The 26,663-nt window shown below is 45.1% G+C and overlaps 1 protein-coding gene across 8 annotated transcripts in view; it reads right to left on the bottom strand.

Moving 5' to 3' along the window:
- The window catches only part of GLI2 (GLI family zinc finger 2), a 201,752-nt gene that overhangs the window by 20,380 nt on the left and 154,709 nt on the right, over nucleotides 1-26,663 (bottom strand). For 7 of the 8 annotated variants that reach the window (XM_032445769.1, XM_015868813.1, XM_015868814.2 and 4 more), the window contains 5 exons: nucleotides 17,519-17,721; nucleotides 15,698-15,889; nucleotides 6,530-6,731; nucleotides 4,185-4,398; nucleotides 2,588-2,701 (listed from right to left, as the gene is read on the bottom strand). In XM_032445769.1, the coding sequence (XP_032301660.1) occupies nucleotides 2,588-2,701; nucleotides 4,185-4,398; nucleotides 6,530-6,731; nucleotides 15,698-15,889; nucleotides 17,519-17,721 (925 nt within the window). The remainder of the gene's footprint in view (nucleotides 1-2,587; nucleotides 2,702-4,184; nucleotides 4,399-6,529; nucleotides 6,732-15,697; nucleotides 15,890-17,518; nucleotides 17,722-26,663) is intronic. The other variant, XM_015868819.2, reaches the window with a different exon arrangement.

Genomic DNA, 26,663 nt, shown 5'->3' on the forward strand with positions numbered 1-26,663 from the left:
TCTACCCAACTCCTCGGAGCTAAATGAATCACAGAAGGTATTTTATATGGCTGCTGCAAGGATTAAAGCATTGACACCTACACAACAGAGTAACACAGAATGCAAATACAAATTACTACAAGTCAGAGGGACAGTGGTCACTCAATATGAGTCACAGCTACTTGCACTATAGACAAGGCAACCAGCAGCCAACAAACCCCGATGGTTTTTACCCCCTTCATTCTCTTTCCTCCCAATTACTACCCCTGCCCAGCACAGATCATCCCATCTCTAGGGCACAGGAGCACCTGGGGTGTGACTCACTCCATCAGACATTGCTCACTGTGACCTGATGCTCTGGTTGGCCCCATAAGTATTAAGCCACAGCTAGACCCATCTCAAATTGTCTGTGACCTGCCCAGATGGACCTATTTGGCTGCCACCTCCTTCCCCATCAACACCTTTGCAATGCCTACCGACAGGCCACAATGATTAATGACTTAACAGCCTTCTATGGCTTGGAAAGTAAGATCTGCTGTATAAGAGTTCAACAATTTTCATTAACTAGCTCATGACATACATGCCAGCTGTGACTTTTCAGTTCAGCGGTTTAGATATGGAGAGGAAGAGATTTGTTTTAATTAGCTCTTCATCTAAATACATATATATAAATATATAGATATTGCAAGGTGACTCCTGGGAAAGGAAACTGTAGAAATTCACAGAAAGATTTCTGGAGATTAAAGTACATCTGAGCAATAGCCTGAGAAAGTTTGAACAGCAGTTTCTTTTTCCAGCAGCTCTATTTGGTCGAGCTGTGAACAATACTTTTGTTGAGCTGTTTCTTTCCACAAAAAGCTGTCTCTGAAAAAGTGAGATTTTCTACTAAAAATATTATTTTTCCAAAATGTTTCTACCTTCTGCTGAAAAAAAACAAACAGAAACCTCCAAAATTTGTTTAAGAGGACTGACATGTTTCATTTCTAGCTAGTTCAACATTAATCTGAGCCTGCATTGGAGCTACTGTGGTACCATAAAAGCACAGTAACTCAGTTCTGTGCTGCCTGGTGCTTCGCTGTGTTCCATGGATCTTGTCTGGATCACATTTTTATAGCACACACCATCATTGGGAAGCCTGTCTGGACAAGGATTTTAGATACCCAAACCACAACTCACATGAGGTTTTTCTAATGCAGCATTTCTGAAACAAAACACTCATATGGATGCTTTTTTGGGGATGGTTATTCCTCAGTAATCAGGTTTTCAGCAGTCTTCTCCAGAATGGGAATCCCCAAACTTCCAAAGGTGGCTGTTGCTCAGACCAGCTTAAAAGGAGGCACCCATGACATTCAGTCTTCTAAGCTGTTCTCCCAGCCAGGAATAGACTGTCTCTCACAAGGCACTTTCCAATAATCTCTCAGTCAATACTGAAATACTGCAAGATGTGAAACCTACATTTCCCTCGGGGTATTACTCCACACATTTTCTCATTAGGAACCATTAGATAACCAGGACACATTTTCTTCCTCTTAATTTCACCTTGTTCTTCTAATCAAGCCTCCATGCACCATTTTAAACAATTCCCTCCCCTCCTGCAGTGTTTATTTCACGTGGGACTCAATGGATGAAGCACTGGGACAGAGCTGCAGGGAGAGGCTGATGCTTTACAAGCACTCTGCTGTCAATGGCAGCCATCAAGGAAGTAGCTGTCCATCCTACAGCTCCTCTGCTACAGATGCTTTAGAAAGCTGGTGATGGCTTTTAAATCTTTTTTCATTTGCTGCAGGAAACATGTTGCCTATTAGCCTGGGTGTTGGCCAGATTGGTTTTTTGGGGCACGTGCTTTTCCAGCAGTGTGTGGATGTGCTCCTAAACTCAAAGCTCCAGAGAGCTGCCTCTTTGCCCTAATCATGCTGACTACAGCATGTTTATCTTTCCCTGATATGCTATCTTCATCAATTTTACCAGCCCCCTGATGACTGCACACATTGCTGTCCCCATGCATCATGCTGAGACCCGCTCCTGAACCAGGGCAGGAGGAGAAATTTGTCATCAACTCTTCCATTCGCTTGACAATAACGTGGCCTAATATTTCATGAAAATGAAGTGCCCAGAGCACTCCTGATAGTTTACAGTTGTGATAAAGGATGGTCAGATGGATACTGTCAGCCATTAAACAGTTTGCAGTCACAGAGTTCTGAAAAGAAAGCAAGGGGCTTTGGACCCTTCTTGGTGTCAAATGTGACACTTATGTAAAGGATGTTGCTAGGAGCAATTCCTTGTTGAATCAAGGAGTCTTTTTTTGGCAAGCTTTCTACCTACATCCAAGAATCCCCTGTAATCTATGTTTGCTCTGAAACACCAATACTGCTTGCTTTGCAGCACAGAAAACTCCAATGCCATTTTTTAAAGCTATCAAGCTTCAACTATTCCCTCCCTCCTCTTTCTGTATCCAACCACAGCAGCAGCACGCTGAGTCCTAAGCACCCACTGAATGCTTTACTCAGTCACTGCATCAAAATATGCCAACAACATCATTCCCAGAGGCAAGAAGACCCAGCAGCTTTGCTGCCTCGGGCCCCAACACGTCTCGCACCAAGGAGGTTACCTGCGTGGTTGGGGATACTGGGGGCAAGCCCTCGACTTCAGTCTTGACCTTGGTGCGCTTGTTAATTACTGGATTGACGGTGCTGCTCACGGCTGACTCGCTGCTCTGCTTGCTCTAGGAAGGAAAACCAGGCAAGATGTGGTACAGGGTTTGGGATGAGAGACTCAATGCAGCCTGCAGCGTTGTTCAAAGTTAACTAAAAAAAATCAATCAAGGTTGAACGTCAAGAGTGGATGGGGACAATGGTGTGTTGGACTGCTGCCATGGGCTTCATGTGAAAACTAGTCTGTGTGGGTTTGTGTGAGGCAGAAAAGAGGGAGAAATAAAGAGTACCATCAGCTTCTGTAAGCTCACCAGCAAGTTTGGCTCTTTCAGAACGGTCCAGTCCCTGTCAGACCCATGAAAATGTTATGTAACATCCACCCAAGCCATGATTTTATTTCTCAGTGTGATGAAATGACTTGTTGAGAAAATGAATTCCTGAGAGGAGTGGGGGGCTCTGGTTACATGTGAGGGCTCCTTCATGCTGGGTGCATGAAAGGCGGCGTGTATATTTTGCTAAGCCCTTAAAAAATGAAAACAACTTCAAGAGAAAAAAATCCCATTGTATGCGCATAAAATTGGAACATTAACATTTTAAATACACTACTCTTGCTAATTGCTCAAGATTGGTCATGCAAGTTATTACACAGAGGCATAACTCCTACCAGCCACATTATTTTGGTAGCCAGTTTGTGAGAAGAAAACAAAACCAATCAATCAAATAACCTTCAATAACAAACAGAGTTTGCAGTGCAGCAGCCATGAGAAATCCTAAAACAATAAACCAGTCTGAAAAGTTCAGTATAGTGCAACTAAAACAACAATTTGAAATGGGTGTGAAATGAGGTGAATTAAGTCTCTGGGGAGAAAACCAATTGCAATTTAAACTTCAAAGGAATGAAAAGCAGAAAGAAAAATGATTAAAAATGTGCTAAGCATATTCACTACATATGCGTGTAGGGTATGTGCACACACACGTGTGTGTGAGTGCACAGGTATCAGTCAGTATGGACCAGGTGAGGTGTATGACTTCATACACACTGCAGCATTCTTAATACTCAAAATGTGGCCTTTGATTCTGCAAAACTAAAAATCAACAGCAGACCACCTGAGGAAGTGACAAGTGAAAAAAGGGAACAGTATACAAAACGGTGAGAGGTCCTACAGAGGATGCACTTACCTGATTGAGAGGGAAGGAGTCACATACTTTAAAACTATCTGCATGATCCACATCAGTAGAAAAAAGGAAGGAGGGATGGGTGAAAGACCGACAAAGCTTGATTCACAGCATTCATGTGCTTATCTGGCAAAACACTTCAGCATGTGCCAAATCCCACTGATTTCAGCAGCATGTGACAGCTGCTCAGAGAGATTTGCTGCCTGAGATGGCCCTGTGTATCACGTTTGGTGCTTTGTTGGATCAAGGCCATTGGCTCCTGTGCATGTATGTGTGGGTGTCCAAGGAGGGAGGTGGGTGCAGAATTTGACTGTGACAAATCCAGAAATGCTTTGTCAGGAGGAATAACGTGTGCTGTAAGGTGAGAGCCACCCCTACCTGACTGGAGTCGGAGATGCAGTTACTGTTGCTGCTGATCTGTGCCGGAGGTGGGTTGACAGAGATGACGGCCATGTGCTGCCGAGGGGGAAAGGTAGGAGACGGCTGGATGAGGGGAGGAGTGTGCCCAAAAGCCGAGCTCAGACCTCGCTGCTGGGTCAGGATCTGCTGGTACGTCACGGGGTTGATGGGGTGGGGGAAGCTGAATGCAGGGCTGCAGTGGCAGGAGGAAAAGAAACCATGAAGGATTATTTCAAACAGCGTTTAGCACTTTGGCTGGTGACTGACTGAGTTTGGCCAGGACTTCTTCGAGGCTGTAATGTCATAGATAGGTGCTTCAATGCAACAATAAGCCTGCTACTCTGCTCTGCTGCAAAAACAAGCTTTGTCTCTTGTGAACCTCTACAAGCTTTCTGACCCATGTATCATACTGACCATAATGCCTTTGCTTCTTATGTTTAAAAACAGCCAAAGCCCTTGGCAGGGAGCTCAGAACACATCTGGCTTCACAGCCCCACATCCCCCAGCTTTTCCAGCTCTATTCTGCAGGCTTGCAAGCTCAGGGTTAAGCTGCCTGGGCTGAGAAGCCCCAGCATCACCTGGCTCACCTGGCAGAGATCACAGGCAGGGTGAACTGCAAGCCATTTAGCTTAGTCCAAAACATGTAGTTTACTTTGCACACAGGTGAGGGACATGCTGGCTCAGGGGATTGCTAAAGTTTGTCACCCCTCATATGTAGGTCACTGGTTCAGCTCCAATCTAGGTCAGCAGTGACCAGAAACCCCACCAACTCCCTGGGGCTAGCTAGAGGTCACAGGCTGGAGCCAAGGTGCAGCAGGTAGAGGCATTAAAAATGAAGATCTGCTTCTGGAAACAAGGGATGCATCTGTGGTGGATACCCTATCCTTGGAGACATTCAAGGTCAGGTTGGACCAGGCTCTGAACGCTCTGATCGAGCTGTAGGTGTTCCTGTTCATTGCAGGGAGTTGGACCAGATGGCCTTTAAAGGTCCCTCCAACTCAAACAATTCTATGATTCTGCTGATAGAGATGGAGGGACACAGGAGGTACAGTAAGTATCCTTTGCTCCCTTTACTCCACTTGAGGGATGCACAAACTGTAGACTCTCAGCCCCAAATTGATTATTCGGCATCTTAAAAACATAGGTGCCCTGAGTTCTTACCCTCATGGTACCTTTTCTCATGTCACTAAAACTGCCCATGGTGCGAGTGCTCAGGGAACAGGGTCATAATTACCAACAGACTTCACTTCCAGTTTTGTTTTTAGAGAAAGCACTCATTGCTGGTGATCACACAATTAGTATTTCTCTTCCAAACTTATTAATGACAACTTGACCAGAAGAATAATGGGCAAAAATCACTGCAGCATTATAGAGCTGTAGGAGTTAAATGTGTGCTGCAGTAAATGAGGTGTGATGGCAGGCTGCTGCACAGCACTGTTGTGTTACAACAAAGTCCAAAAATGACTATCACTGTTTTTTTAAGCTAGCAGTATGCTACATTCTACAAGTTCTAAATGACAGTCAGATAAAGTAACTGATAAAATTAACGTAACGGTTACTAATAGCAATGTTCCCCTACACGTTTAAAAGCATGGGATCTTTATAAACCCTTGCTTTGCAACAACAATGTTAATTAGAACTAACATATTTAACAGTTAAGTAATAAAAAGAATAACAACATTGTGAAACTTGGGTTAAGCAATCACGGCAGGAATTGACAACAGTAAGCTGCCTAGCGTAAGTGCTTTTTAATTAAGATTTGAGCAAAACTTTACTCAAGGGCTTAGATTTTTTTTTTCAGATACGTTTTTAGAATTAGGCTCTTAAATCCACCCTGGCAATATTTGTTTAAGAATGTGGGCCAATAATTTTGAGAATACTCTGGGGGCGATTTCTTCAAACAGAGGGTTCTGTAGAGTCATAGAATGGTTTGGGTTGGAAGGGACCTTAATGTCTGCCCACTGCCAACCCCCTGCCGTAGGCTGGTTGCCCCACACCAGCTCAGGCTGCCCAGGGCCCCACCCCATCTGGCCTTGAGCACCTCCAGAGATGGGGCACACACAGCTCTCCGGGCAGACTCCTCCAGTACCTCACTGCTCTCTGAGTAAAGAATTTCTTCCCCACATCTAGCCTAAATCTCCCTTCTAGTTTAAAGCCATTCCTTCCACTCTATCACTATTACACTGTGAAAAGTCAGTCCCCCTCCTGCTTATGAACTCTCTTCAAGTACTGGAAGGGCACAACAAGTCTCCCTTGTTAGAGGACACCACTTGTCCTTTTGAGGGTGGTAACTCGGATAGACAGCTCTGCTCCCAAAGCATTACCTTATTGTCCCGGCAGATAAATGGCCGTAGGAGCCACTTGCTGCTGAGCTGCTTCTGGAGTTGTTAATATATGCCACAAGGGAGTTTGGGGAGGTCCTGATCATCGTCTGCAGATCAATGCTGGCATCAGACAGTGGGGAGATAGACAGGGCTCGTTTTCGGCTTAATCTCGGAGTCACCCGTGGGCTTGAAAACCGGGACACTGTAGGAAAGAGAGAGGAGGGGTGAGTGAAGCACAGACTTTGTCAGCCAAAACCAGCGGGCTGCTCCTTCCTGAGGCCAAGTGAGGGTAAGGAGATGCCTGGTGGCTGAGGATGGGTTTCAGCAGGTGTGGGGGGGACCCCCAGTGCACTCTCACCATCACTTGGAGATGTGAATGGCAAACTCAGCCCATTGCTGTTCCAGTTATCAGCATGCTGGGGACGGAGGGGTGCTCAGGAAGGGCAATGAGCAGGAGCTGAGACCTGCTAGCTCGGGACTGCTGTGGGATATATAAGAAGCAGAGCAGGCAGCAGCTGAGGTTTCCATTCTGCTCAGTGCTGAGTGACCCGGGGCAGGCAGCCCGGCATGCTGCATCCTGCTCAGAGGGTAAACAGAAGCCTGTCAGTCATCGTTTTTCACTGGCACTAAATTAACTTGAAATTAAAAGGGAAAAGGCCCCATAGGATTCCTACGAGCACAGCCACCCCATTGACTCAGCGAAGAGTAGAGGCCAGTGGAACCACGTCAGAGCCCAGGCAGCCCTTGGACATGGTGCGTGCAATGGTGCGCAGAGGGAGCAGGAATGAAAGCGTGCACAATGCTGACCACCCAATTAACGCAGGGTGAGAGACTCTGGGAGCCTCAAAAGTAAATTAGGAGTTTTAAGAAAACCAATTTGGCAGCTCAGGCGCAAAGTTCAAGCTCTCCTCCTCCAAGGGGATCTGCCAGGGCCTGGACCCTATTAGCAATTGTCAATCATTCAGGCATGAAGTCATTTCCAACCCCGCCAGTCCCATTTGTGGATCTGCAACACACAGTGAGTTACTACTGCACTAATTTGGCCTCCCCCAACGTTTCGGCATTGCTAAATGGAACAAGTGACTTCATTCTGAGGAAGCTCTGCCCAAGACTAAATGACCTGCAAGTCATGGGCTGGTATGGATGGGAGCCGGGGCTGGGCAACATCACAGAGACTCCCGATAACCAGGCATGGGCTCCAATGTGTTGCCAAGCCTCAGCCCTGCCTGGATGGCCCTGTCCCTCCAAAGCAAGGAGAGCAGCTTCCAAGAATTGCCTATTATTTAAAAAATATTTTTAAGGGTGAAATACACTACTGGGTCCAGTGGTAATCCCAATCATCCACCCAAGTAAGCACAGTGCTACATTACTACCTGGTTTTTCCAGCGGCGATCTCCTGGTAAGCAGCCTTTCAGGCTTGCTGTGGCTATATCCTATTAAAGGCTGTGAAGGAAGCAGTAAATTGCCCAGACAGGCAATGCAAACTATTTTCCTTTAGACAGTTGGAGGGGCAGATTTCAGTTGCATCTCACCAAATACAAAGCTAGCACTTTGCAGGAGCACAAATTTTCTGCCCAGCAGACAAGTGCTGGTATGAGAGGAGTGAATGGGATGCACGAGGTGGTAAAATACAAACTGGCAGCAAGAACAAGGTGTTCCTTGATTTGTATTGGCTCACAAAAGTTCTTGTCAACATTTTCCTGAGACCAGTGGCTAGGCTTCAGTCTCCTGGAGCCCACATGAGTCACTCATTTACTCAAGTGGCTCCATCCTTGCTGCTCCTGGATACTGTGATGTTCAAAGGGTTTAGTGCCACTGCTCCCCTGCTACTCATAATGTCCCTCTCTGCACAAAGTGAGTGATTTGCATGAGGTCACACCAGAAACATAAGGTTAAGTTGAACCAAGCACTCTTGTGACTTTTGTCCTACGCCTGAGAAGCTTCAAGAGATCCTGTCTGCAGCCTCATGGGATGGGGCAGAAGCTTGAAAACTTCATTAAAGGACCAAGCAGCAAATGCAAAGAGCACACCGTAACCTATAACATCACCTCCTGACTGTTAAGGCTGTTCCATGACCTGACGGGACCAGACTCAAGCTTTCTGAATGCTTGCGGCCAGCCCTGCCCTGCCCCATTCCGACACAGTGAGTGGTGCTTCCCTCAGGAGCTGGAAAAGCAGACACTGCTGTGCTGAGGTGCTATGTAATCAAAATAAAAATTAACTAAAGGAAGTTCCTTTGTAAAGACTGGGATTGGAGAATACCCAAATTTCACACTTTGTCCATGAAATGTGGGCTCTGACTGGGCCCCAGAACAAGTAACACAAGGGTTACTTGGGTCCAAGTTGTAGAGGTTAAGATGGCGGTCTGTCCACAATACAATCATGCATTACTATCATTGATGAGAACTCATTAATTTATCTTCCTGGCAATAAGGCACTCTCATTCACTAAATAGTCCATGACCATGGACGACTTGGGTGCTATCCCCAGTCCTCCCCAGCAACATCTCCTTGAGCAGGTTGCTTCTTCTTTCTGCGTCCCTATTTCCCAGTGCTATATATTCAGATGAACTCCTTTAGATAGAGTTTGTGTTTTATTTCCCGTGTGTTGCATCTACCAAATGCAATGGGGCTCCACCTCGGCTGAGTTGTCAATGTTTCTGTCCTACAAATAATGTGCATCTTTCCAGATATAGTTATTGCTTTCTGCATTTGCATTCCCACAGTCTTCTCCTTCTCTAACAGAAGGAAGCAGGCCAGATTTGACAGTCATATTTATCTCTGTTACTCCCACACCTCAAGGGAGATCTGTTTATTAATGTGCCACTTCCCTTGATAAATTACTAAATAGAAAGAAAAGCCTTGTACTCATTTCTCGCTGCTCCTTCCAGTGATTTATGTCCACAGTGCTGGTTCAGTCATTGGTCACCGTCAATTTGCAGAGGGAAGAAGTTCTGACGTCCACCAAAAGCCCTGCTTTCACTGGTGCAACCAGCGTGGGCGCCCTCATGGCTGCACACAGGTATGCCATTTTTTCCCCATGTAAAGCCCTGCTGAAAGCTGTCAGATTGGCAAGCTGGCCTGGGACTTCTCCTGCACCAAACCAGTAATATCCATCACATTAGTGTCCGCTCTCATTTAGCTCCTGCAAGTACTGATGTGCTATACAGAATATTTGACAGCAAACCCAGTAGGTTGGGTTCATGCTTTACACAAAAGCCTCTGAGATCTTGCAAGTTTTCAGAGAAAGCCGTGACCTAAAATCGTGCTACAGATGAACAATTTGTCTTCTCTCAATAGCAGCACCCAGGAAGGCAAGCATCTGTGAAATGTAAAAGGAACTGAACCACACAAGGAAGCACTTATGACTGTACTAAGAAGGAGGAATCTTTTCACTATTAATACTCAAAACCAGATTAATAGCACTGGGATCATTCTTAATAAAACTGGCCTAATCCCCTGATCTGAGGACGTGAAACACCAACGTTAAGTGGTAACAGGCAGCAGCAAAGACAAATGTAAGGAGAGCTGCACACATAGACAAGGTGCTCAGTGCAACCTGACTGACAGTCATTTGGATACATGAGCATAATCCTGTATTGCCCGAGATCCAGTGATGCTTCAAAGGAAAAACTGCACACAACTTTTCCAACAGTGAATGCCCAGAGAAGGAAATGAAGGAGAGATCCATTTTTCAGACACAGAGGGATGGAGTCAGAGTGCCTTGGAGGGTACAGCACTGGGGTGGTCAAAGCACCCCCTCCACCACAAACAAAAACATGAATTTGGCTGCTGTTGTTCTGAAAGAAGGTTTGTTCAGAAGCCTGAAGTCATCACAGAAATTGAAAAGAAAATAAGGAATGATTTAAAAGTTCATTAATCTGCCCGAGTTTCCACTTTTACAACAAACTTTTCTCTGCCTCTCTATCTCAGAGACCTTTTTACCTTTGGTTGCTTTCCCCTGAATACCAGTCTTTCTCACCAAGGCTCAGAAAGAAGCGATGGGTCAGAGCCCACACTTGGTATTGAATTATCATGTCCACAAATTAGTCAGAAACTGTTTTTCTTCCTGAATTTTCATTTACCCACAAGTCATGTGACTTGTGGTATGACCAGTGACAAGACATAGGGCACACCTCACATTTTCACCTGAGGGGCAGCCTGCAGGGGGAGCATTCATCATGGCTGTGGGCCATCCAAAGGACACTACAGCAGCACATGTTCTTGATCAGAGGAGGACACTGGGGAAATTTCCTTCCAAGTAGCTGAGCCCACAAAAGTACCTGGGTGGCAAATGCTCACCAATTCCTTGCTAAAACACACCCATGGCCACCGCTTCCCTGCACCTAGCTCTGGTCCACCCAAAGAATTCAGAAATACCCCCTTCCTGCCATCCTGAGAGTAAATCCATGGACGGTCCTTTCATCAACAGGCAGCAGCAAGAAGAAACTAATGCTTGGTGCACAGCCAGTTCCTTATTCTCCTCTCCCCTTGGGCAGTGGCAGCACACGTCTCACTCAGACTGAAGCAGATGCTGGACATTTGTTCTGGCACCAGATGCTGCCCTGGGACCCTCCTTTCTGCCCTCCCTGGGGCCTGATCAGCTTTGCAGTTCAAGGAATACTAATGCTTCCCTCAAATCCTCGCTGAAAGACAAGGCTGCATTCTTCTACTCCCAATCCACAAGGTAACTGTTTAGACGACCCAACTTACATATGTAAATTAAATTCTTTAGAAACCAGAGTGCAGCAGAACTCCAGACAGAGCACTTATGGGATGCTCTGGGACTTTTTCTGCACATATTTTTCTAGGGAGGAAAACAGGACTGCTGGCTAGAACTGGGTGGGAAACCGTTTCACATTCTCTGAACCTTCTCTGAGACTTCAGCAAGTTTCCATTCTGCGCTGGGACAAAGAAAACAACAAAAAAAAAAAGATCTCTCAGAGTGGTTAAGGAAGCAACCGCAGGGCGGGCTGTCTGCCTGAGTAGCCAGCAGCTGGCTGGGTTGGGATGGCATCTGTGATGCAGAAGGCCCAGCCTGCACATCCCGTGCGCTGGACCCTCAGCACACACAAGGCACTTTTCCCAGGTCACCGTGAGGCTCCAGACCTCCGGATGGAACAGTCACATTGTGTGAATCTGTTGGGAGGGGAGTCCTGAACCCATCTCTCACACTGCTAACTGCCGTGACTGCTCGGCTGCACTGCCAGCCCAGCTCCTTACCCTGGTGACTATTAAATAATTTGTTTGTTGTAGAAAGGTTCCAACAACAGTGACTGACGGAGGACAGTGGAGGATGAATCACTGTTTGACCTGGGGGAATAAAGTCCTGCTTGAACATCTGCCCACATCCCAGGCAACTGTTCCAGCTGCTGGCCCATTGGCTGTCCTGTGCTGAACAAAGCCTTTTCCCAGTTAAAGTGATTTTATCAAGTCAAGATTTTTGTGACTGCCATGCACATGAATTCAGGACACTTTTTTACCATTCCCATAATTAGTAAGGACAACCCAAATACACTTCCAACACTGCGGATAACAGAAGTGATGGCTTTAAAAATAAACTCTTCTTCCCTCTCTGGCCACAAGAGTCCAAAGAGTCCAAAAGAGTCCAAAGATCTAGATCTTGCTCCCAGATAAGTTAATGCACTGCTCACTGATCATACTGTCCCCTTCCTCTTCAGGGTTTCCAATGGTGAAACAGCTTTGCTTTGTACAATATTTAGAGATCTTATGATGTACAGAGCTATAAGAGTACAAGCATCAAGTCAGGCTAGAGGAAATGGCACTTCCTGAAGGTTTGCAGGTAATGACAAGAGCTCTCCATTCACACTTCCCTGCCTCACGGGTGCCTTCATGCACCCACCCCATTACATGGAATAATCCATCACGTGGCACTCATGTCTAAAGGGAAGCAAAAAGTTGCTTTGATCTGGTGAGCAGATGTGGCCAGGAAGTTTCTGAAGTGTCCCACCAGGAATGTTGTGACACTGGAGAGGGTTTGACATTTGATTTGAAAATGCAGGCTTTCTGACAACTGGATTTAAGACTGGATTCAAGCTCTGCTCTTGGATTTAGAGTCCCTGTTTGGATGGACAGACTGAAATAGGACAGCTAACTGCGGGGTTATTAATTTTCACTGGCACTGGCCAGCAGACTGGAGCAGTCTGATGCGTAACACTTATATTTGGTTTACTTTAATTGGTTTAACTACTGATGAAGTGGCACAGTAAAGATCTGCTAAGAGATGCAGCTCTGGGGCATCCTCACTCAGTCACCATGTAAACACTCAACAGTTGGTCAGTAGCACCAGGCTGCAGGTGACACTGATGCCCAATTACTTTTCTGATCTTTTTGCACACCTGATGCAGTAAAAACACACAGCAACAGGTGTGAGATGAGAGATTCTCCAAGAAGTGAGATAAGAGTAATATAAAGGGCTCAGGTCAGTAGAAGGATCATACTCAGTATCACGGGCTGCACATGTTTGGAGGTGATGTGACAATGAACAGGCCTTTCCTGTTAATTATTATTTTAATACGCTTATCCTCTCTTTTGCTCCTGCAGGTGCCAGCATTGTCACAGATGTGCTGCAGGTGGTCTAACAGGAACTACCTGCATTTCAGCAACTAGCAAAATAATTATTGTTAAGTTCTTACATTCTAGGACTCTGGAAAGAAAAAAAGCTCTCTGAATGAGAGATGCTGTAAGACAATGACTCACTGGGGTTTTATGCATGCTACCCGTATTCTTGTCTCAGAAAAACACCATAAGAGGATGCCTTATTAAATTATCTGTTCAACTATTTATTTGTGTCCCTACTGATTTGAATTTTTGAAATAGCTTTCTAAACAGAGAGGGATATTCCAGTTCTTCAGCCAGAACTTCATAGCAATCCATTTAACTGTCTTCCTAATGTACAATTCTCTCTTCATGCTGGCACTGAGACTCCATCATCAGACAGAATAGTTCACTGGGGATAGCACATTAAGCCCACCAACAAAATGCCAACCTACATAAGGAACCCCGATGTCTCAGGATGCAGATTTGATGTTAGGAAATGCTAAGATGGAAAACAGAAGTACTTAAATTGTGGTACTTAGTTGGACTAGATGATCTCAGAGGCCTTTTCCAAACTTAATGATTTTATGATTCTATGATTGTAAGTTCCTCTGACTTTCAACATGCTTTTATGTGCTTCAGTGGCCCACAGGTGGTCTCAGTACCTGCAACAGCACCATGCATAGGGGCAGTGAGGGAGGATAAAACAAAGCAGGAGCCTCTCCAGGCTGATGGGTGAAGCTGAACGTACAGAATGTGGCACTGGGCTGCTGCTCCTACTCACATTATTAAAAAGCAGCCTTCCCATATCTCATGTAGCATCTGTATGATGTATGAAAAATTTCATCTTGTTCATAGCTTGTGAAGGTCCAGAAAAACCTTACCAGTTACTGATTAACAAAGCTTCATTGAGAGATCAAAATAATGCCCAGCGAGCCCTGGCTTTCTAAAAGAGTCACGGTTACGAGCATGGCTGCATGAAATCAAGACCTTTGTTACGTGATTTACTCCAGAGCCATTTTCAGGAGAAACCAGGCAGGAAGAGAGTCTTCTGCTCAGGGGAGCAGTTCAGATGATGTTGGATAAAAGATGGATTTTCAGCAAACTCAGAGGATGGGCATTTTTGATGTACTGAGTTTCTGCCTGTGCTAGCATGAAAACAATTATGTTTGCTTCTCTTACTGGCTGTTTATCTGGCACTTCAGGAAGGCACTGCTGGTCAGAGATGGACTAATAAGGAGGCAAGGAGGAAGGAGTCTTATTCGAGGGCCCAAAGAGAACTTGGCAGAGCTGATTTGCACCCATCTGCTATAACCACAGAGATTAACCCCTCAGATGGAAGACAGAGAGCAGCTTTACTGACAAGCTGCTTCGTAGCAGAGAAACTCTGAACACATTTTGGATGTTAGAAGCAGGATAGCATCAAGGCACATGTGCTCTCCCATTCAACCCAGTACGCAATTTCCCAATCAGTCTAGGAAATGGCAGCTGAAAAGGACTATTCAGGTAAAACTCTGGCAGCAGCTACAGACAAGAAACTGGATTTTTTTAGTTAGAAATATCCATAAAGTCCCTATCACTGAACAGCCAAGAGCAGCTTTTATCATTCTAAGCCAGTCACTTTACGAAGCAGCAAGACCGCACAGTCTTTCATCTGAAAAGCTCAACAACAGAAACTTTGAAGCGGTAATGAAATGATGCAGAACTCCACTCCAGAAATTATAATGGTCCACAGGCAAATCCAAAGGCAGCCCAGCAGAGAGAAGCTGGGAGCTGAAAGCTGAGCCTTCTCTTTCCCGCAGCAGAAGTAATCCTCAATCTCCCTAACTGTGTAACCCCAGCTCTTACAAGACATAGCATAAAGGGAAAGAAATTTCTAGCAGCTCTAAAAATCTCAGATGAAAAAAAGCCTTCAGACAGTCTTCCACATAAACATTAACCATCACGCCAGGGCAGTGGCCAGGCTGAGGGTGACTCAGCAGTGCCGTCCCTAACATCATTTTATTTCTTCTTCATGTAGCAATGAGACAGAAATTTCTGGATTTCTAATGACTTATACTAGTACCAGTACAGCAACTTTTTCTCCCACAAAATATGAACACAATCATCCCCACCACAGCTCCCTGTTAACATACCTTTCCTCCTTGGGGGGGGTCTGTTTTACAGCTACCCCGACAGGCCCCAAACTCAGAGGATGTTGTACTGAGCATGGCAACAAGGGGATATCACCAGCCCATGGCCCAGACACTGGCCAGACCAAACAGTGGGACAGGAAGAGGGAGCTGGAGCACAGCCTGGGGCACACAGTAGTTGCCCATGGCCAAAGCAGCCGGGCAACATCGCCCTTCTGCTGGATCAGCTGCCTCTTGCCTGTGCAGCAGCCCTTCCAAAAGCACCACAGCATATCTGTTTTAAATTTTATAAGTATAAATTTTTTTTACATCTATATATAATTTTATATTTTATATATAGATGTATGGAACAAGATGATGTTTCAAGCCGACAGTCAATGTGACGCCGATGGGTTTCAGCAGGGTAGGGTGACCTCGTCCAGCAACCTCCACCTGGAGGACAGTCCCATCTGAATGCCCCAGATTCCATTGCTACTTACCATCAACGGGACTGAGGTACTCGTGGAGGTGGGCTGTGCTGGCTGCTCCGCTGCTCTGCATCAAGATGTCCCCATAAGGGTTGGGGTGGCCGGCCATCAGAGTCATTTGGTGGTAGTAGTCGGTTGGGTTGGCTCCTGGTGGCGGTGGGGGCAGCCCAAAGAGGCCTCGCTCCTTCAGATGCTCATGAGCCACTGCCGAAGCCGAGAGTGAAGAGGAGAACATGGGGAGAAGGTTCCCGGAGGATGTTAGACCTTGGCGCCGAGGCAGGCGGCCGTGTTCCCCCCTCACCCCCACCAGCCTTCTCTGCACGGCCCTGCTCAGCGTGGCCGTGACGTGTGCTTGGGCGTGTTTTTTGCGGACAAAAGAAACTAAGCTGGGGCCTCTGCATTCCTCTATTTCCGCAAATTTATAAACAATCTCTCGTTCCCCCTTTTAATAATCCTCCCGTTCGGACGCAGTCGTCGCCCTGGGGAGGGGGGGAGAGGGCCTGGCCGTCGGCAGCAGTAACCCTGTCAGCATCCACATCCCTGCTTATTAGGGAAGAAAGACGAATGCAACCCAGTTCCCGATAGCAGTGAGAGGAAATTAAAGCCAAGGTCTAATGCATAGAGCTAGGTTTAGTGTTTGGCAGCATAAAACCATTTTGGCTGCCAAAGCCAATTACGCTCACTTTCTCCCAGCTGTAATTTTTCAAACCTGCCTCCCCACCCGCTTGCCCCATTAACTTATTTACTGCAGCCTTAAAAAAAAAAATAAAAATGGAAAAGAAAAGGAATCCAAAATACAATGCCTCTTTTTCATAGCTAATAACAAAACCAGCTTTGATGGGGGAGGATGGTGCAGAACATACGCACTCACAGCTCATCGCAGCAAGGAACTCAGTCACTCAGCATGGTGAGGCCATGGACAGGAAGCACCCAACATCATGACCTCATTTTGGGAGAGGGAAGGAGGCTTCTCATCTATCTCCCCATATCTTTGTCAATGTTTTTTAATCACAGAAGACCATTTACTAGTGTCAGACAATAAAGCAAGGCCTTGCTGCTCTCTGGTGTGCTTTGTGTGTCCCTGTGATGGCTCAGGAGCTAGTGGATGCTAGGATTTGAAAACCAATCTCAGCCTTTAAAAAACAAACTCTGAGGTCCTGGGGCTCTCCCAGGAAAGCCTTGCATTTTCCACTTTCCCTGCTTAGTCAATCTTGTCCCCTGGACCCAGACACAGGGAACCTGGTGTCCACGCTGGCCATGGTGTGGTCCGTCTGAGGTGGGTGGGTGCCACTACCTCCACACACACTCGCCTTCTCCTAAGAGCTTCAGCAAAGCAGCTCGTCAGCAAGGAGGAAAAAAGCACAGCCCTCTCCTCCGCCCTGCAGCTCTGCACATCACAGGAGATGAAGCCAAGGGGAGATAACCCAGGCAGCACCTGGTCAAACATGACCCTGCTGGAAAGGAGCAAGGCTCCTGGTAGAGACATCAGAGTAAGGCAGCTCGTAAGAGAGCAGAGAGCTCTGCAGAAAGGAACATACTTTAAGCAAAATATTTATAATACGATCCAGCGGTAATAGCTATTCTCACGCTCTGCTTTCTCAGTGCAATGATGCAAAACAAATGTGTAGTTAAGGGAGAGGAAGAGAAGAAGAAAAAAAAATGCAGAAGAAAAGGAGGCAGCTTTCCCACTTCAGAGAGCAGCTGTGGAGCCTTCACAGCTGTAAATCTCTGAGCTGCACATCAGTGCTACAAAATCGCTGCAGTACAAACAGCACGACATGAGCACCCCAGCCGTGGTGGGATGGGCAGGATGCAGTGGGGCAGGTCTCTTACCATCGGCAGGGCTGAGCCCTCTGGCAGCGGAGATGACAGAGAGCGTGGGGCTGCCGTGGACAGAGCGGAGGTAGTGCTCCATGTGGGGCGTCACGTAGGGGTGCGGAGGGCTGAAGGGTGATTCGCCAGGCCCAGCAGGATGAGGAGACAGACGAATGAGGGAGATGTCAGAGATGACCGGGCTGCCGCTCAATGGAGGAGGCCTGGGGAGGAAACAAAGAGATGCAATCACCTGTGGCTGTCTGTTCTCCTTCCTCCAATCCTACTGGTTGGACTCACGAGGAAGGAGGCTGAGGAGGGGATTAAACATTGCATGGTGTGCCTTGTGCTGGGGCTGGAGCAGCTCCTGTGTGTGTGGAGCCAGCTCAGCACCTGTATGTGCAGGGTGAGGATGCAGGAACATCCAAGGCCTCCAGCTTGGCCACATGAATGGTTCTGTCTCGGCTGCCTTGGGCATGCAGCCCTCCCACTCGCGTCAATCAGGGCTTGCACAAACCTCCTTGACAGGCTGACCCTACAGTTCAGAGGGCAAAAGTTCAGGAGAGGGTTTATTGCATGCTTTCTGGGGGCCACCACTGCTAAATGCCGCAGATCTTCCCCAGGCGAAGTGTTACCTGAGAAAGCAGTCAGTAAATGCTGGGGAGTCAGCAGGTAACAAAACATCAGAGGCATGTTTTGGCACTTGAGTGGTTTTCACGGGGTGGGCAAGGATGGAATAGAAAGCACGCAGGCATCTCCCGCCACATCCTCCATCCTCTTACACAAACCACAGAGGGTGCAAGGAGAGGAGAAAAATTACACATGTTGACCTGAGAGACAGAGAATTTGAGCTAGACACCAAAACAGGCAGAACTGCCATCAAGCAAAATGAATGAGCTAAATCTGCTTTGAGTTAGGCTTTGCTGCACTAGCAGGCTGCTGGGAGTGGAGCCACCCGGACATGGGGCTGGTGCTGAGGCCTGAGAAGTTCAGGCACAACACCTGCACCCCAGGTCCCACCCTCCTCATCAACAGCTCAGGTGCATTTTAATTTATTTATAATGCTTGCTATCAACAAAACCACACAGAAATGTAATATGAGCTTTGCAGACTTATTCAGCAGTTTACGAGCATGTTTGTCTTTGTTTGATCTTCTGCGCGTTTCTCTGTCTTTCTGATAAATTAGTAAACCTTGTGGCTTTTTGAACGCTTTCCGCTGATGTGTAGTAAATTAAATGTCTTTTAAAATATTTATAGTTCAAAGTACTCTTCTGTAGCACTGCACACCATGGCTGGCTGGTGTGAAATAAATAGAAGGCAGTGAAACTCTATCAAAGCAAAGCTCATCAATGGCCTTGCAGCAATGCATGGCCAGCTTGAGCGCTCCTCACACCAGGACCTGGGCTCCACCACAGGAATAACGGAATCACAGAATTGTTAAGGCCGGAAAGACCAGCAATATCACCCAGTCCAAGCATCAACCCATATCTGTGACTGCTCCAAACCACATCACCCAGGGCCACATCTCCACAGTTCTCGTACAACACCAGGGACAGTGACTCTGCCACCTCCCTGGGCAGCCTGCTCCAATACTTTACTGCTCTTTTTGAGAATAAATTTTTCCTAATATTTAACCTGAACGTCCCCTGACTCAGCTTAAGGCCATTACCTCTTGTCCTGTCTCTGCTATCTGAGAAAAGAGGCTGACCTCCACCTCGCTACAGCCTTATTTCAGATCCTCAGTGGGATCCAGCCTGGTTTCTCACACAGCACCGAAAGACAAATTTATGACGGCATTGCTATTTCAGATCTCATAACTTCCCCACCTGCACTGTTACAGCATTTTGTTACCCAATTTACAGGGCGACTGACGCCAGCCTCTGAAAGTGCCAAGGTGAGCTGCTGCTCTGCACCTTTCACCATGACGTCAGGAGAGCCTGGCTGCAGCCGGTGGGCTGCTTTCTGCCAAGGCCACTAATAACAGCAGCCGAGCACGGAGCCGACCGATTTATTTCTACCGGGGAGGAGGGAGAAGTGAATCAAAGTCTCTGTTCCAGATTTAGTTTCAATTCATTTCTAATAATCTCCACTGCCTCATCTGGAAAAAATGAAACAGGATTTAAAAAAAAAAAAAATAAAAAAATGATGTCATTAAGAAAACATCTGACTAATTTTTATTCTGACGAAGTCTTAATATAAGTGAGGGGGGGATGTAAATTAAAAGCAGCCCCAATCTTCCCTGGGCCACAGAGACTGCCTTAATACATAAGCCATGAAAGAAGTTTTCTTACATATACAATAAGTTCCCTCTTTCATCAGTACTCACAGCTTCTCCCAAAAGGGCTGTGAACTTCTTTGATGCAGGCTTGGAACTATGTATTACCAGGTTTACGAGCCTTCCGAGCCTCTGTGGATCAAACTGTGAGGCCCACATCTAAAATGTATATAACAATATGAAGGGGTTTGCTGTTCATTTTCTCTGTGCTAAATTGGGCAGAAATGCTGGAGTCCCTCAGAACAGGAAAACTCCACCCTGGCCAAAAAGGTAACACTGGGAAAAAGATCAAGAATTCACCCAAAGCACATGCAGCTGGAGATCCAGGCAGTGTTTCAATAGGAGGTTGGCCCTGCATCCAGACCAGGTTGGAGAAAGGCAAGTTCCTCCTGACAGCTCCACGTAAAGCCTCTGCTTGCCACATCTCTCTGTCAGGATAACCACGCTCTCATTTGGGCTCGGCTCTGGATGAGATCAGGCAGTGATCACATCTTACTGTGGTACATGTACAACTTCACCAGAGCACATCCCAAAATAATATGTCACTTAGTAGTGTCCAAAGGGAATAGGCCAGAACCATGGCTCCTCTGCACCTCACTCCCCAAGAACCCGTTTCCTTTCTTTCTGGTTGTCTCATTGGCATCATTTCTTGTCCATTTACCTGCCATGTATCAGCCATCCCCAAACCTTGAACCATCTCACTGTGGGTCAAGAGCCTCCACAAAGGACACCCAGCAATGAATGCAATAGTTGAAGACATTGCACATGAAATAATCTCCATCATTTAAATAAAACCGAGAAAAATGAGGACAGTTAACCAGCACTGACATTCCATGACTAGTCTAAATCAATGTTTACATGCCAAATGTATTAATTCAGCAGAAAACAAAGGGCAGAATACTTTTCCATGTGTTTAATGGAATATGGGCACTTACAGGCAATTGTTTTGGTGTGCAACAAAAGAAACTGGATAGTGGCTACACAGGAATGGAAGCTAAGAACAGAACTGCTCTTGTGGGGGTAACACTGCCTGGTAGAGTTTTGCTATGACAAAAAAAAAAAAAAAAAAAGAGAAATGCTTTTAAAACCAATGATCACATCCAAACACAACATCCAAATCCTTGATTTTGTTCTTTAAAATAAATAAAATCTCCTGGCCTGATTTTTGCAAGCCCTGTTTACCCAGAACACCTCTTCAGGTCCACAGGAGATTTTAGGAGAACCACAGGAATACCCAAAAAGGGACCATACTCATGGCAGACATTCTATGTACAGGATGCCACAGCTTTGACAGTAGGAAACCTACAGTGCCCCATTTAAATGGTTCAGCCTAAACAGTTCTCGCTATCCCCTTGACTTCACCTCTGTTTATCTCTGATTTAAAGTTCATTACAGCAGAAAGGGTGGAAAGTCGCGACTTGAGCAGTACCCTCAGGATGAAACCCTACGAGGTCCCTCAAAACAAGGTACCTTTCAGAGGTCAAACCTTGGCCACAACGATATAATTCATGTGGTATTTAATCATTCACAAAGATTGTCCCCCTCCCATTCTTTTCCACTTGCAAAGCAAAGGATGCGCAGATCATAGTGTGCCAGGAGGAAGCTGTCCTGACCTTATAGCCTGAGAGCCTGTCAGACCTGAGAGCCTGACAACGATGTGAGAGGGAATCTTCCCTACTTCCCAGCTCTCCCAGAACCATAGCAGGGTTCTAACAGTCCAATAAAGCAGCCTGATGCTCTGAGATGGAGCGGTCAGTCTGAAGATGCCAGCTTCATTTCCCACTACGCAGAAGGGAACCCAAGACAAATCACTGCTAACTCCCAGCCCTCCCCAGCTGGGATGTTTCTTTATTTTTCCTGTATTTTCCCAGCTTTAAAGTGAGATTAATACATTAACTTTTTTTTTAATATATACTCACAAAAATGGATATTGCAGAAAATCAAGGTTACCTTTACCAATTCAGCAACTAATGCTCTTGCTGTGAAGCTGGATAAAAATTTCTACAGCTTCTCTGCAGAAATGTAAGGGGCATGCTTTGAGCAGTTCCCGTTTTCTTCTTTCCCCTCAAATATGGCTTTGAGGCACTGAAAACTAGAAAAATACTTAAAAAAAAAAAAAGAAAAAAAGAACAACAAAAAGGTATTTAAACAGTGAGGGCAAATTCTCATTAGTATAGTTTATGAAGGGAAGCGGTAAATAGAGCGCTGCTGCAATACTTTATGGCAAAACTAGATGTTTTTCTAAAAGATGAATTCCAAGTGTTTGGAGTTTTAATAGTAGGAAAGAGTAATTTATTCCAGTGTAGAAATGAAAGGGGAAGGAGTTCTATGGTCGGTGTCACAGATGTTAGATCAGATAACTGTGGTAGCTGCTGTGGGTCTTCACAGACAAAAAAAAAATCTCTGAATATAAAAGCCCTTATTTGTGGATTTGTGGTTAGGGCCCTGCTTTTAGAAGGATTTATTTAGGCATTATGAAAAATCCCACTACACATCCATTGGCAATGGTAGTTGTCTAAATACCTTCAAAAATTATGCCTTAAAGTCTAATCTTGTACCACTGAAGTCAAAGGAAACTCTGCCACTGACTCTGAGAGGAGGATGGGCCTCTAACTGGTAGATTACTGTTTTCCAGCCACACCATGGAAACAGCATAGTAAGCTATGGTGGGTACAGTTTCTTAGTAAATTTTTTTTCCATTCCTTCAAAAAACACATTCAGGACTTCTATACCTTGAGGTCAGTTTTATATATTTGTTCCAAATAAGAATGATGTTTTGGGTTTTTTTTAAGCTCTAAAGCTTAAGATAAAGCCAAACACCTTTCATTTTTCCTTATGAAAGACCATTCTGTTTTCAGTCACACCTGACTTGAACCACAGGTTAAAATATCTAGACCCAAGAACAAATTTAACAAAGGTTTTAAAACCACTTGATGTGACTGTATTAATATTTTTAATCAATGAAATAAAAAGTGTTGTCGTTTAAAACTACAATTACTTATTTATTTTTAATCTAAGGCCCACCAGAACTTAGCAATGTTCTTGAGCTCATGGGTTGCTTACAGCAAGAGGGGACCACAGCGTCACTTGGAAGGAGCAAAGCTGGTGGCAGAAGTAACCCTATGTAGGAACTGGTCCTCAGAATAGAAACAGTCCTATCTACACATGGATTCTTATTCTATTTACACAACATTTAGCACAGTGAGGGTCCAGTCTTGGCTGACACTTGAAGGCACAACTGCAACACAATACAACAACAACACTGCTTTTAAAATGGAAGAAAAAACACGTATTTTATATAACTAAGATTGCCCTCCATTATGCAACACACAAAGAAGTCAGACATCAAAGGAAGAAATCAGAGTTGATATGGGACCTTCAAACCCAAATCAAATTAGTGTCTTGAGGAGAGATCTTTGATTTAAGCTTAACAGTGGTGATTTTTTCCTGGGTTGTTTTATACTTAATCAGCCACACAGCCCACTGTGCAAACATATGTTCCCAAAACACATCAAAGAGAGTAAACATTCTGTTTCAGATCCTAATATCCTTTTTTATCCAATTATCTTACTTACATGATCTTTTAATTTACGTTCTGAAAGCCCACCTTTTCACACAAGCTTTCCTTTAGCAGTGGAGGTAGAAGGATGACCACCTCAGTTCTTGTGAGATACCAGCCAAAAAAACCACAACACAATGAATAAATCAAAGCACGGTAGGTGAGTCTTTAAGATAGTTTCCTGAGAGATTAATGATGAAAGCCTTCAGAGAAGAAGAATATTTTAAGAAGGGGAACTTCAAGGAAGGTGGCTGAGGGGAAGAGAGGGAAGGAGGGTGGGAGAAAAAGGCATGAAAGAAAGCACAGATAGAAGTCATGGAAGTCGTTGGCAAGGGAGAGCCAATGAAAGCTATCTAGTGACAGACCAAAGGAGTGATGCAAAGCTAGACGTGTGTGAATATCTGGTTCAAGCCACCAGACATGTGAATCTGCTTCTGAAAGCCACAGAAAAGAAAGTTGGGCAGTGAAGACACCATGAGTTCATGGCAAAGAGGGAATGAGGGCTGGGAAGCAACTGCAGATTGCAGGAGGCTAGTGAAGTGGGAAGCAGTGAGGAGCGAGATGGTGCCAGGTGGAGGCACAGACCAAATCTCGAAGGCAGAGATGAGCAGGAGGATGAGGAAGATCTGAAGGGATGTTCAACCAGGGGGAGTGTGGGAAATGGATGCTAGAAAGATGTGTTGGATGTTACACAGCTGTTTATCTGCATCTGATTGATTTCCCTTAGGACACATGGTGAGGAATTAAGCACTTCTGAGTGAGTATTTTTCTCATAGCTGTGAAGATACTGGGCTTGGGAAAACAAATGGGAAGTATATGTGTGTGGGGAGGAAATCTGAATTTTTCACTCCTGTCTAGTGTCTGCTTGCCATGCTACTCTTGGGTGTTGTTTTTCTGCCTTAAAAGAAAATGACATTCATGCGCTATGGAGCAGCTTAACATTTTAAAGACTGTACCTACAGTATCTCTGAAAAGTCCCCTTCCATGTTATGCTGACATTGACCTGTCATGGAGATGGTACGCCAGTAGCAGCAACAGTGCAGCAGTGGAGCTCATGGAAGAAGAGTAGAGCAAACCAGAAAATGCTTATTCATTCATTACACTTTAAATCTGCCTTGGCTCCATACCCGTCATATCCCAGAAAGGCAAAAAGGGACCATTCCTCTTCATCATGACTGTAATACAATCAACTGGCTGCAGCATTACTCCAACCAATGTTAACTAACGGAGTCTATGTCAGACATCTATAATTTCATGTTAACAAATTAGGTAGACTCCTGCATTTCCTGGTACCTTGAATGCCCAAGAAGCTCATAACTTTTCTTTATATGCAAAATGTCAGGGAAAGGGCAAACAATGTTATGCCAGAAGACCATAGCCAAATCACTTGGTTGGAATGTGCTGTAAATCACAGGGTGAATGGAAAATGAATCTTTGATCCAAGGCAGTGTCTTCCAGCATTAATATTGCTGCTAATACCCTCCTTTTCTATTGGGAATGTTCTCTTCCCATAACCCAAGGTCCTTAAACCCTATAACTAAGCAAGACACTGAGGAAGGAAAGCCTACACCCAATTAATTATAAAACACCTGAAATGTCTTATTTCTCTCTTCCAAAGTACATGGGAAAACCACTGGACTTCATGCTTTAGAAAGATGCCATGCTTGGTTCTAGGCAGCAGCAAGCTGCTGTAACCGACTGGAAGTAACCAGAAAAATGTTTAACAAAGGGGAATAAAAAGGAACAGGGACAGAAACACCACAGATCTCTACAAAGCCTTTTTAGACACAGCAGTCAGAGGAGTTCTGTAGGTACAGGTGACTGTGATAGCCACACAGAAATATCTCTCACGCACGCACACCCCAGATACGCCACTGCTGTGCTGCATGTATCTGTCTGTGGTGCATCACAGCACAAAGAAGTAAAAGACATACATTCCTATAATAGCAAGGCTTTGGGTTGGAGCCTGACGGGTTTTCTGTAGGAATTAATTTCATTGCCATTTGACACATTTTAAACAGCAACAGCACTCACAGAAACCTCCAAAGGGAAATATTCACGAACAATATATAATAAATACATTGATTTCTAATAATAACCATCTGCCCTAAATCTTCTTGCTGACAGGTTTAGTTGGACCAAAGGCCCTTTTCACATCTACTTCATGACAGTTCCCATCACTACATAAAGACTTTGAAGTGCCCTAACGTGCAGTAAAATGCGAGATAACCTACCAAACTGTCAATATTTCTTCACTTCTAAAAGGAAATGCTAATGGCACTCAAAGAGCTCAAGATGTAATGTAAGATCTGATCCAGCGGGCTGGCTGATCTAACCATCCTTTCCTTTGCTATGAGGATGTGGAACAGCTAGTAATTATGAGCTGAAGAACTAGGCAAAAGTTTTTCACTGATGAAATGACTACAAGGAGAAAAGCCTTTTTATTTCTAACAAGATTTTCTCTCTGAAATGTTTTCTGTGCAAGGTAAGAGAATTAACAATACCCCTCTCTTCCATTTTAATTTCTTCTTTTTAACCTCTTTTTTTTTTTTTTTAAATTTTATTTTATTTATTTTTTTTACAGGAAAAGAAAGCAAAATGAAACATGGATTTTTAAAAACCGGCCAATACTCAGCAGTTTATTTTCCATAGGGAAAAGATGAACACAGTTCAGAGAAAGCAGGACCTCATTCCAATTGACTGTGTTGAACACCTGGCTTTTCTCTGCCATCTCCAGCTTGCAGTGTAACACTGAGGAAGACTCTACTACAAGGGAAATTAAATGTGATAAGCCAAAGCCCAATTCTATGGTAAAACCTCAGCGCTGGTAGCAGAGTTGTACAACTCATACAGACTTCAAAGGAGCCAGGCTGCCCCCTGAGATCAACCCTTGATAAGAAGGGATGCAGTGTTTTGTATCGTCAACCACGTACCACCCCCAAATCCATTTGTACCACTCTCAACAGCTGCTCTCCAGTTCTTTCAGTTGACAATGGGAAAGGAAATTCTTACATATTTCTCAGTTAAGGAGCAGGGAGCTGATGTTCCTCATCTATTTACTGCTGAAAACTTACACCAGTGCTTTTCAACCTGCGGTTTGCAAAACCTTTGGGAATCACAAAGAACTTCTATAGGTGCTGTGGAAGACAGCAAAAAAACCCTGCAAGCCTCTTATCATTCAGGCTGAATTCACTATACCATGCTTGACAGCCCCACTGAAAATTTTCAGGGAGGCCACAGACTGTAATAGCTTGAAAACCCCTCATTGACCCCGTGCTTCCTGATATCAATAAAAATTACATAGAAGACATACACAGAGTAATCACCAACTG

Source organism: Coturnix japonica, chromosome 7, assembly GCF_001577835.2.
Source record: "Coturnix japonica isolate 7356 chromosome 7, Coturnix japonica 2.1, whole genome shotgun sequence".
In the NCBI taxonomy this organism is placed as follows: domain Eukaryota; kingdom Metazoa; phylum Chordata; class Aves; order Galliformes; family Phasianidae; genus Coturnix; species Coturnix japonica.